This window comes from Oryzias melastigma, linkage group LG7, assembly GCF_002922805.2.
Source record: "Oryzias melastigma strain HK-1 linkage group LG7, ASM292280v2, whole genome shotgun sequence".
Lineage (NCBI taxonomy): Eukaryota > Metazoa > Chordata > Actinopteri > Beloniformes > Adrianichthyidae > Oryzias > Oryzias melastigma.
Genome location: NC_050518.1, coordinates 18749678 through 18762905, shown reverse-complemented (window position 1 = coordinate 18762905; position 13228 = coordinate 18749678). Strand labels below are relative to the sequence as shown.

Below are 13228 nucleotides of genomic sequence, written 5' to 3'. Positions count from 1 at the left end.
AACAGGGGGGCGGGGCAAGCACAGGGCAGAGAGCGTTGGAGTGTCGGCGCAACACCAAAACAAAAGCTGTGAATGTTGATGCAAAGGTCAGCGGCGAATGTGTGCAGAACAGAGGCTGAAAGAGTGGAATGTCACGCTCAGTTTGAATTATCAACCTAGCCAGCCTAAAAAAAAAAAAAAGCCACATATTAAGCTTGTCTCCACTTCATGTGACTGACGCAGTCTGAGTGATCTTGTCACATTGTTCCAACTTGCTAGGCTCAATAACTCCAGGGATAATAGACTGTTAATTGCTTCAGCCGAGCTCTGAAAGAGAGGCAGCATTCTGAAAATAGAAGAGCTTTCTGAAAACAAGCCCTCAGGCTGCCGCAAAGCTGCAAAAAGAGCAAGATGTGGGTGAAAAAAGAAGAGCGGAGTATAGTAGAAGAATAAAAAAGGCTAGTCCATCTTTCTTTCTGTGCATTTGCATGTGCCGGTTTGTGTGTGTGCTCCACTGACCTCAGAGGTGTTGACTCGACCCTCCTGGAAGGAGCAGCTGGAGGGGTCGTGGGTGCACAGGTTGCGGTATTTGCACCAGTGGCAGCGGAAGGCGCTGTTCACACATGACAGACACCTGCGTGCGGCACACAGAAAGCACAGCGGGTGAGGAGCGAGCGGTCGAGAAAGGCCACCGAGATCGCCACCAAAAGTGCAGGAAGCGCCACAAAGAAAATCAGTTCACATGACTTGCTGGCACATGAGAGCACAACAAACTGGCTCTTCCTTCCTTTGTTTCCTGCTGTAATGCTTCCCTTCATGGTGATAAACCACAAAAAAGTACAAGCCTGAAGGAGAGAACATGAATCGAGTAAAACAAACAAATAATAGATTGGCCCGGCTTGATCCTGCATTTACCGTTAGCCCCACATTGCTGGGATGTTGCCACGGTTACCAGCTGATTATACATGTGTCTTAGCATGAAAGTGTTTTAGCGTACAGAACATGTAGGCATTGAAGCGCATTATGATGCATACTGTAAAGCCTGTGGCAAAAGCAGACGCTTCTTTGCTGAAGTTTAGTAAAAAATACCTGAGGCCAGATGAATGAAACTCTGAGGTTTCATGTGTTAAAACTGCACGTAAGCACAAAAAAACCTCATTTTTTTGCTGGATTTATCGAGCTGCGTCTATATATGATTCACTTTGATTTATTGCAGGTTTTCCCTCACAAGATTTCCACTCCCATCCGTATCGCTGAATGGATGTTGACACTTCCGGGCTTATCGGAATGTGACAAACAGCTTTGGAACTGCAGCTAAGTGGACATCACTATTAGAGCAAAGGGAAAGGGCTACTGTGCCACAATTAACTTAAAAATAATGAAAACAAACTGATAAAAATATATATAAATGTTTAATAATTAAATATATAAATTATTATAAATATATAACTTTAAAAAATATGCTGTATTTTCTATAAATTCAGTTTAATCCAAAAAAATAAGACATGCTGTTGTAAAAACAACACAAAAATGACAAAATATAGAAAACCAAGGTTGTGTCTGAATTCCTTCCCTACTCACTACAATGAGCAATCAATGTGCAATTTTGCAGAGCTGTCTGAATCTACAGCTGTGTCAAAATTCCAAAATCAAACAGCCTAGAAATTTCCAACAAGTCTCTGCGAAAAACCAGTCTAAAATGCTCACTAGATTGGTGAATATAGAGCAAAATTTAATGTGTTTGAACATTTTTTTAATGTTTCTAAATTATTTTTTTGATGAAGTATCCAAGTTTTAATCTTGGATTCATCCAAGTCTTCATAAAATGTTCACATTTTTGGTTTTTTTTTGCTTTTGGGAAATCTTTAAGGAAATCTGTAAGCTGTTCAAAAAAAAAAAGTAAAAAGTATCCACATTTTTTTAAGATATATAGTCCCTCTTTTCATAGTCACTTAGGGGTTAGAGAGGGAATTTAGAACGATGACTGTATAAGGGAATTATGACACAGGCGAACGCCTAGTTCACACCGCAAGTGGAAGCGCTGCGGTCCTTTGCGGCCGGCTCGAGCAAAAATTAATTGTAGAAGCTCTAAAAAAAAACACAGTTGAGCAGAAATACACATCTGGTGTAAACTGGAGGTGAAGTGGATTCCGAGTGCAGTGTGAACCCACCATAAGTTTCTAGAGTGGATAGAATTTGAAAAGAGATACTGACAGTCAAATCATGTGTAAAACAGTTTAAAAAACGTGTTTTAAATGGTAGTGACATAAAACTCCATAAATAGTGAAGCATGTATCATAACAGCATTAACTTATAATAATCCATCGTCCATTGATTGTTGCTTCTTCCAGCAGAGATGTGAAAAAAATATCTCGGCCATGTTTCAGGAGGCCATTAAAGGAAAATATGGCTTCCGACGTTTTGCTTGTTAGGTGGATGAAACTGCAGGGCTAAAAGCCATGGCTCTCTCTGTGGGTTGCCATAGCAAAGCCAACACTCCTCTTTAATTGAGATGGCTTTTGCTTCACAATGTATTCATGAGCAGTTGTTGAGCCGGCGTGGTTTTTGTCTGGATTGTCGGTGCTGTTAAAAACGAGGAGTGATGCGGCTGTTTTACCTTTAGGGTAATCAACAGTGCTGTGTGAAGGATGTGAAGGACGTCTACAGAGATACTTAGATGTAACGAACGTCCTACGGAATGAGCAATAGGAAAAAACAAACGCCTGGTGTCTTGAACTGAGTCTTTGATGTACAAAATATCGAATTTTCTGTTAAAAATGTCAGAAATCAGCCATAAATTTGATTTTTGTGTCATTGTGTTTTATTTTTTTCCCTCCTTAACAACACTATGTCTTCGTTCTTTTTGTCTCTAATTCCTATTATGTTGTGATGTATAACAAATGACTCAAAGTCCAAAAAACATCCAAAATAACAAACATCAAATAACTAACGACGTGCTTGTTTTCTAAATTCACTTATCAAATTTGTGGTACTACTTATCCATATATATATGTATGTTGATGTATTTTTGCCCGTCATTCACATACAAATATTTTTTTACCTTTAAAAAAAAAAAAAAATACACTTTTTTATGTGACATTTAAAAACTTGAGTGCCATTTTGTGCTAATTTTAAACCATAGTAGACAAACGTAGTTTTCAAGATATACATGTTTTCCCATTACCATCTTCAGTCAGTTACGCAAGAGTTACGCTAATATTAGCTTCGGTTTGTGAGGCGCTAGAAGCTACCGGGGCAGAGTGTAAACAAAGGGTTGATGGGAAATTAGCTGCTAAGCTCCTGCTGCTCTGAAGTAAATACCGCATGTCTTATAAAACAACACAAGCTTGATGATTTAAGCAAAAAAAAGCATAATTATAATTAAAATACCAATGGGAACAATTTTACAATAGAAAATATTATAGCTGGATTGGGACTTTTAAATTCCTTTAGCTACAACGAAAGAAATGTTAAGCTAGCTGGGGTTAGCATAGAGCTAACGCTGGCAAATGTTAGTACCTCTTTGGTTTTGATTAGCATGTGCTTCAGCGACATTGATACTTACAGCTGGTGAACACTACAATTGTAGAACTTGATCTCTGTGCTGATAAGCATCTGGCCAGTCTCTTTAGAGTTGAGCCGCAGATCCACACCAGACCAGTCTGAAAGATAACAAGGTTAATCACTTTTTGTCTTCAGAGATCTGTGAGTTTTTTTAGATATACAATACATTGATAGATGTGATATTTAAACCCAAAAAGTAGGTAAAATAACTAATATATATATTTTTTGTGGGATTTTCTATGCACTACATTGAAGCTGAAGGAATGTTGTTGTCGATAAGACAAAAAAAAACACATAAGTGATTAATTTAATGGCGTCTCACACAGAAGCGCTTAATTAGTTTGACTATATTTTCTCCTATAGATGGATTTGTGGCTGTAAAAACTGCCTCTTATCTTTCCCCATGAGTCCAGACTCCATTAATAAGTGTTGGTATGTGGGTAGTATGTGCTGCAGCAGAGTTGCAGACGACACTCGTGTGTAGGAGGCTGGACTGACCCGGGTGCCGCGTTCACTCCTCAGCACCTGTGGGGAGGCAGCGCACAACGTCTAATGCGGCATGCTGGTCTCTCGGGACCTGACAGCAGAGCACAGAGGTCCTCTCTGCTCCTAACCTCCTTTAGGAGCGTTTTCCTTTGTGGAAAACAGGCCGACTGTTTCCTCTAATGAGACCGGCGTCCTCATAGTTAGATCACGATCTCCTCCTTCGCCCCCTTTGCAGGATTCACTTCTCAGTTCTCCGGATTGTTCCTATACTCCCCTCGGTTCACCTTTAATTTCTCCTCAAATAATTCTCCCAGCGTGATATATAAACGTGCAGCGGCGAGAAACCCACCGATTCACATTCACAAAGGCAGGCGGGGTCAGCAGGAAGCCGCCTCGGGGAACGAACGGGGAGGGGAAGATTGAGGGGTAAACAGCTGGGAATGATGGGAAGGCTTACGGGGAGGAATGGCTGACATTTACCTGAGGGAGGAACATTTATATTAGCTCCTGATGCACCGCCCCCACCGGGACCTGTGGGCAAACAGGGCTGTCATTTACTCACAGGAGGGAGGATTACTGAGCCCTCAAAAACACACAGAGATTTCCTCACACTCTGCATGTGATATATTATTCAGGGTGTTTGCTTTGTCAATCTGCAGCCATCTTGGCTTACAAACCACGGCGATTCATTGTCAAAACGCCAGATGTTAATATTCATAATAACATATGGTATGTGCTTGTAAACAAACAGAAAGCCAAAGTCGGCGTGGCATATTTATATTGCCGGATAGAGAGCCAGAAGGGTCACAAGAGCCTCCATGAGAAGTTAAAGAAAAGGAATTAACAAGTTTGATTGGATCCTTTCCTTTTTCAGTTACTTTTATATAGTACTGCTGTCTTAGCTTGTACTCTACTGCATCAACCCTCCCATTTAATAGCCCCCTGACTGGATGCTAACGTCACACCGACCCCTATTATCTAAATCCGGCAGCAGTGATTTGATGCCCTGCAGCTAGACTGCAGGTCAGGGACCCCAGTGAGATCCTTCATCAGGACTAATGCGGCCCAGGCCTGTTTGTAGCACACTTCACAACAAGACACCTCATACGAAATTCGTGGGCGGCTGTTAGGAAGGCGGCTCTGGTTTGAATGGGACTTTTGGATCACTAAACCGTCAGTGTGTTTTAACCTTTTAACATTTTAGTCTTTTAGCTCCAATGTTGACATTCTTTCATCTACTGTAACTCTTCAGCCGTAAACATGATTGACATGATTCCGGAAGATTCTAAGCTTGTTTTGCGCTGAAAAGCAAGTACGCTAGTAAGCAAAATATTTGTTAACATAAAGTTACTTAGTAATCGTAAAGTAACTTTGCATTGCGTTAGTATAGTTACTAACACAAAGCTAGTAACTTTACTGCTATAACTTAACGTTATTTACTAAAGTTGCTAAAGTTAACATGCAACAGTTTACATTAGTATCTTTATGCTAGTAAACATAGCAAATCAACAAAAATTAGTGAATTCTGAGACAAAGAAAAGCAGCTTTGCACTGATATGCAACACTTTAAATGCATAACTTTACGTTTGTAAATGTAACATTCACTGACGTAAAATTAATCAACGTAAGGTAGTAACTTCACCGATGTAAAGTTAAAGTTACTAACTAAAGTTACTATTGTTGATGATCAACACTTTATTTATCAACTTTATGTCAGTAAATGTAACATTTCTTAGCGTACAGTTAGAAATCGTAGAGTAGTGTTATGTTGCGCTAGCACTTTACCAATGTAAAGTTAGTTACTATTGTTAAGTAACACTTTACATGATCAACTTCATGTTAGTAAACGTAACATTTATTAGTGAAAATTTACTTAGTAAACGTAAAATAACTTTACATTACATTTACAAATGTAGAGTTGAAGTTACTAACTAAAGTGGCTAACATTAATATGCAATACTTTACATTAGTATTGTTACGCTAGTTAACGTAACTGATCAGCGTAAATCAGCTTATTCTGTGGCCGAGAATCGCGGCTTTGTTCGAAATGAAAGACTTTACAGTAGTAACTTTACGCTAGTGAATGCAGCGGTTACTAACATTAAGTTAGTTAATGTTAGTGACTTTACGTTGGCTAAGTTAGTAACCTTACTGAGGGAAAGTTGACATTCCTAAAGGAAAGTTGCTAATGTTAAGCTAAAGGTACACACTTCATGCCAGTAACTTTACTAATGTAAATTTACGTATGTAAAGTGTTGCATATTTATGCAAAGTCGATCTTTAAAGCGGCTTTCTTACTCGTCAGAATCTATTGGATTTACATCAATTGCGTATATGGTTAGAGAGTTACAGTATGTCAAAGATCCTGTTATTCAGGTGTTGCCAGCAACATTTTGACTTATTGCATTTTCTGTATTTTATACTTTTTTGTGTGTTTTTTTTTTTAATTTTACTACATTTAATATTTGTATTTTTTATGTGTTTGTTTGAATATGTTGGCATGAGGTAGACAACAAAGTATAAATTTCATTGCACTAAGAACTTTGCTTCCTTGTCGCATGTAACAATAAACACTTTGAATCTTGACATCTCATGTGTTGAAAGGTTAAAGAGTTATTAGCTCAACACTAGACAACATTTGTTTCCTTCAGTCACATTCAGGCTATCGACGTCTCATCGTGCGCATGACCAACATCGCAGTGGCGTGGTCTCTTGGCCGGGTGTACCTTGGTCGGTGGGGATGAGAGGGACGTCCTTGGCTGCTGGAGACACGCAGAGGATCTGGTTGCCGTTGACTTGACCCTCCACCTCCGTGAGGTTACCGAAAGAGCAGGTGATGCCGGCTGAGAGGTCTGGAACGTCACTCACTTTTACCAGCAGCTGTACGGGAAATACAAAATAAAGTTGTACCAATCAAGTTATGCTTAAGAAAAGTGTGAGCGTTCTTCTGCAGTAATACAAAAAAATAAGGAAACTCCTTCAGTCAGTTTCCAGCGTTTGTTCAAGTAGATACAAATGAACATCCAGGTGTTCGGAGTCACGGCAGAACCACTCAGCTGCTTCATCTATAAATAAAAGCATCCCGCGCTGGTTGTGTGATCTGGCTCTCCAGCCGGGAGAGGCGTTGTGGATAATTATCACTGTGGCACTTCACATCCTCGCTCCATCAGTGGGTATTTTTGGGCCACACCGTCTGAACGTTTCCTTTGTTTTAATCTGGATCTCTGCTCGTTGAAGACCGCCGCCGGTTTTCCGAGGGACGCTGACCGCCGTCGAGCACCTCTCGTCCTCTGCTGGTTTACTTGTTTCACTCGGTGAGGGGGGTGTCGGACAGATCTCTGACTGCAGCGACGGCAGCAGTCAGTGTCTTTGTTTCACTTCCAAAACCCCTGAATAACCTCTCACCATTAATTAGTTCTCATCCTCGTCAGACACAAACAAATTCAAATTCTGCGAACACACACAGAACACGAGGCTGTAGCAGAAAAAATCGTGTGTAGCCGATGCTCTTTTTGTTCTCCTGATGATGCTGGTGGGTGTTTGTATTCTATTTTATTTATTTATTTTTTGGAGTTGGCAGCAACCTAATTGGTAGCAGACTTTTAGTGACAGTAATTAGATTTTTTTGTGTTTTGTCCCCCCCACCCACCCCTGTTTTTCTAGCTGTCCACAAAGAGGAGGCTGTGTTGTCATGGAGATGAATGTACCATCCTCCAGGATTGGTGTACATTCGTTCTATCCCATAGTTCAGTGGGACAAAAATGTCAACATTAAAATATTCTCTGACTTTTTTTTTGGTCTGGAAGAAAATATATGACAAAAATGAACAAACAAAAGGTAAACGAGTGTAGGACAGGGCTTCTAAATTGGTTTATAGATTTTAGACCCATTATATATAAATGGGAATTATCTAAAAGTTTTGAAAAAGTCAAAAATGCGAATACAAATGATTTAAATTTAAAGTATTTATAGGTTCATCCTCTTGTCTATATAGAAATACATAGTTTGATGCTTTAAGGTTCAAAACTGCATCATAATTCATCTTTAGTATGAAAAAAAATTTCTCCCCACATTGATAACTAGATACATTCCAGAGCTTCTATGTGGTTGTCAGGTAAAAGGAACCCCAAAAATGCCTAAAATATCTGATCATGTTGAATTTGGTGTGTTGTGTGACAACCGAAGGAATTGGAATGCTTCAAAGATTGTTGAAAAAGGCCCTAAAAAACATCTCTGGACGGATCTGGAATGCAGCCTCTTCACGGAGCAGACTTCTATGAACACGCATGGAATGTTAAAACAAAAACATATCATTTTATGTATATTTTAGTAGGTCTGGGTATTGCAAATAATTTCCAGAATCGATTTGATTCAAATCACCTGAGCCTGGATCAATTGGATTTTTTCCAATTCTTTCTATTTCATTTAATTTGATTCAATTTAATTTTGAGTTTAAATATTTGGACACATTTTAAATACATCAATAATTTATATATATGTTTTGAAGATAGTCATATTAATCTGATGCAGTTCACATACTGTGGAATGATTTAGTGAAATAATAATTAGATTTTTAATAGCATACAGTGTTACTTGGATTCTCAAACGAAGAAGCTCCAACAATTGTTCTGCCTCTCCTGAAAGAGGTTTAGTTTGGCCACTAGGTGGCGATCGTGCTATAGCATTACACCTTATTCCAGAAGAAGAAGAAAGTATGAGCAAAAAACTGTTTTAGACCACAAATGGTTACTTTGAAAATATTTCTTTAAAAAAGTTTGGAAAATGCCTGTGAGTTTATAAAGATGTTAATTTGGTCAGCAATGTGTGTTTACGTTGACCGAGTGCTAGCATTAGCCGTCCTATGGGAAATTCCATTATATGTTAGCATCAAGCTAGTGAACTTTAACATTATAGGTTAAATTGATCTCTATATATGATATATTATTGATCTGTTAATCTTAGACCGCATTAAATTTAAGTGTCCACTGTATATGAGAACTGGACTGGGTTGCCCCTCCCCCTTTCGCGCTCCAAGCAGGAAGTACCAAGAACCCAAAATCCTATAGACTTCTACTGAGAAATAAACACCTATAGCTCAGTCATTCTTTTTGTTAGAATAAACATTCTTGTTCTGATATACCCTTTTTTAAACACATTTTTGTTAGTAAATACTTTTTTTACAACATTTATTTCTGTAGTGCAAGTTATTAAAGTTATAAAATGAGCAACCAGATGTCTCAATAAAAGGTCCAACCTCAAAAATTCAAGGGGTTAGACAGATTCTCCCTATCCTGCTTTCAATGGAAGGGGCGTGGTCTTCTAACAAGCTCACTCCTGATTGGAGAGATTGGTTCCTCTAGTAATGTGGTCTCAGATTGATGATTTCTGGTTACAACATGACTGTGTTAAGAAAAACTGGCAATTTAAATGACTTAAACCAACCACAGCTGACTTTGGAACCAAAAGTAAATTTTTTATGAGTGATATCACACTCACTCAGTCCAGTTCTCATATACATCCATGTCAAACATTTGTAAAGTTTGATTGACAGATTTTGGACCAATTGTGTCTTACTGATGAATTATGGACTCAACATGGCGGTGTCTGCAAAAAAAGGCGACTCTATTGCTTCCTTTGGTTGGAAATGGAAGTAAGTAATTTTCTAAAAGTGATGTCACACTCTCTCAGTCCAGTTCTCATATACAGTCAATGCCTCTATATTAAACATTTGAAAAGTTAGATTGACACATTTCGGACCAATTGTGTCTTACTGATGATTTATGGCTCCAACATGGCGGTGTTCCTATTGCAAAAAAATGGCGACTTAATTTGGTTGGAGCCGAAGTTGAAGTCAGTGGTTCCAAACTCTAATAATTTCAATCCAAGTGTGTTGAATTTTGGCTCCAGTAGTGGTAAAAGAGAAAGCTAAAAAGAAAAAAGAGCTTTGTTTCCAGAGTGGGGATAGAAAGCCAAAGCATGTGTCAGTCTGCGCTGCAGATGAAGAGCATTCATCAGACTTTGGCCGGCAAACTCCTTCCCAGATGATCTCCTGCCCATTTTCCCTCAGTCCATGTGGAAATAATGCAGTGTACTCAACTGCACCTTGTCAACCTTAACACCTCCGCACCCACACACACACTCACACACACACTTACAAGACAACATGTCTTGGCACACAAACTGCCTGCTCTGAAACAAGTGAGCATATGTATGCCTGAACACCCACATGCAGCCCTCACAAGCCTCCCCATCTAATGTTTATGCAACAGCCGCAATCAAGACGAGCTGCTTTTGTTATGTGGGTAGACGGTACGGTGTGAGGTTCACCAGTCTTCCTTTGTGAGGCCCAGCACTATGGTACAGGAAACTCACCGGCACGCTGGGTTCTGACACGGCGATGCTGTCCGGGTAGACGGCGGCCTTCACGCACTGGTTAAGAGAGGCGGCGAAACGATACGGCTCGTCCGCGCGCTCGCATCGACTCCTCTGGGAGCACCTGGGAAGAGACGAGAACACAGAACGAAATGGTTAATCGCAAAGTTCGCTTTTTACCCCGAATAGTTTGAGGCAGATGGGCTGTTTTTTTTTAATTATGATTATGCCTTTTTTTAGTCAAAAATCCCGACATAGTTTCTGCAAAGCGGCAGTAGATTAATAGAAATTCGCCTCTGAGTGGTGGGCGGGGCCGCTGGTAAGGAGCAACCTCAACCTCCTGTTGCTGAGAGCTCTCTGTTCACACACTCTCCCACTAGCTTACAACCCCTCACACCTAAAACCTAGCATTACCAGTGCAACAAAAATGGCGAACAGTATCGGACAAGGAAAAAAAATGGATGCATCAAAATGGAGTGGAGCAGGAAGTTTAAGCCCCACCCACTGTATTTTATGACATCACAACTACAATCTTTTATTTTCTGTCATTTTTTTCATCTGCTACTGATTCACAGCGATTTGAATAAGGAAATCCTCAAATTTTAGCTCAATTTTCTGAATTTGTAATAAAAAAATGCCACAAAAAATCCACCGTTTTCATCGGAGGGTCTTTAAACCTCAGAAACAAACCGATCAAACAACAGAAAAACCTTTGAAAGTCTGTGAATATCATTTACCTTTTAATCCCCATTTGCTTGTCTAGAGACATTTAAACGGCTCGCTTACACTCTTTTAATGCAATTATAGCTGACACTAAACGCTTTGTGGCTGTTTTGTTCTGTGCAGTCTGCATTAGCAGTACACTGTTGTTCATTCATTCCTGATCAAGGCGGCAAATATTCCCCAGAGACCGGCAACAAGTTATATTCCCGCTACCAGACTGCTTTTTTCCTCAGTTCTCTTGTTTTACTTAACAGATGGTAAATGGAGGTGTAGCAGCTCCATTGTTGTCTCGACTTTAAAGATGTATGTTTCAGTTAATTACCCATCAATCCTCAAATCTTGAGTGCTGCAGGTGAAAAACTTGGATCCCAAAAATAAATGGATTACTTGGATTGTGGCGTCACTGACGTCACTTTTGAAGATGACAGAACATCAAGCAATCAGCGCCAAAGTTTGGAGACACAGGATGTGCAAATTGTGAAGTGGCTCAATCATAAGAGATCTTAATGACCGAACAGGGTATCAATCCCTCATTAAAAACTCCTACTTCCCATTAAAAATGAGTGTCTCCTCCACCCTTGTGCACTGCAGGCTCTCCATCCTCGTCCAGCGCAGCGTCTGGGTAACTGGCTGACTGGCCACAGCGACTCCTAATTGGACTCCGACAGGTCAACCACTCCGTTTGTATGTGTGTGTGTGGTGGAGCTTGTATTTTTAACAACATACTCTCTCACTTACAAACTCTCGGCCGCGTCTTCATCCACAGCCGCTCGCGTGTGATTATGCTGTCAAACGTTCAGGCTGGTGTGAAACGAGCGCGCAGGACGTGTAAGCAAGAGCGCTCCGGACACTCCCTCCGGGTTTAGAGAGCGATAAACCTGGGCTTCTCTTCCGCTGGTTTTGTCACTTCCTGCCTCCTCTTTTGCTGTTTCACAAACTGAAATCAGCACACCTTGTCTGAGCGACTCCTTCTGAAAATCCGGCATTTCTTCTTCGTTTTCAATGGCAGAAAATGGCGAGCTTCCAGGTGAAGGAACGTGTTTTATGCATGCCTCAAAGGCGATGAACTTATGAAAAAAGGCTCAGCATTGATTTCCGTATGCAAGAAGTTTTCTTTTTGTGAATAAAAATGTAATTTTTGGTGTGAGGTGACGAGAGATGAGAGCGTCTAGGGGTGTGAGAGACGCAGGAAGGGCTGCTGTTGCCATGGTTTCTGGAGGCGGTCATTATCTGCGTGTGGTAGGGCGCTGACCCCTTTGTCTCTCTCATTAGCTGAAGAGGAAGTCGCTAAATGTTGACTAAAATCTGTCTTCCATTCCCATAGCCGACCCCTCCACCCCCACCCCGCCTGTCACTCCATTGCTTCACCTGCGCTCGGTGTTACATCATCGCATCCATGTTCCCCAACATCCGCCTTGAAGCAGATAACTCCAAAGGCACTCACTTCCTGTCATAAGCAACTTCTCTTCTTTTTTTTTCCTGGCAGGCATCACTGGTGAATCTCTGTCCGTGGTGCTGAAGTGGCTGCTCCAGCCTGACATTTTTATGAAGAAATGTGGATCATGAGAGCAAAATAAAAGCTTGACATTCATGATTTTTGTCTAATAAAATCTAAAAAAAAAAACTACATTTTTAATATTACATCTTTTCTGAAAAGTTACTAAGAATTTAAGTTTGTCTTAGGTATATTTTGAGATGTTGTGTGTTGTTGTATATGGCCTGAACAAATGCTTTTATCCTCCGCTGGATTGAATGTCTGCTTACATTTATTAAGAAAATATATTTTTTTAATCCAAAAGTACCAGTATAACCCTCCTCCCCCACACACACACACACACACACAAAATTATTCTGTGTATTCATGGATGAGTGTAATAACTACAAATCCAAATAACTACCACAGTTTCTCAGTTTCTAGAGTGAAGTCAGAAATGCATCTTTTAGTTTCTTAAATTGTGACTCCAAAAGTAGTAGTAACAGCCGATGAAAGGTAGAAAATGATTGTTTTGTTTTTTTTTGTTAATTTGTATTTTTTGTGTGGGTGGGTGGTAATTCCGAAGGGTTCACATATTTTCCCTTGCAGATACTTTTTTTTTTTTTTTTT

The 13228-nt window shown here is 40.0% G+C and overlaps 1 protein-coding gene across 3 annotated transcripts in view; it reads right to left on the bottom strand.

The window, feature by feature from the left end:
* Window positions 1-13228, bottom strand: part of plxna2 (plexin A2) — a 233918-nt gene that overhangs the window by 78619 nt on the left and 142071 nt on the right. For all 3 annotated transcript variants that reach the window (XM_024292841.2, XM_024292840.2, XM_036212847.1), the window contains exons 6-9: window positions 10402-10525; window positions 6756-6909; window positions 3545-3641; window positions 499-613 (exon numbers count right to left, since the gene is read on the bottom strand). In XM_024292841.2, the coding sequence (XP_024148609.2) occupies window positions 499-613; window positions 3545-3641; window positions 6756-6909; window positions 10402-10525 (490 nt within the window). The remainder of the gene's footprint in view (window positions 1-498; window positions 614-3544; window positions 3642-6755; window positions 6910-10401; window positions 10526-13228) is intronic.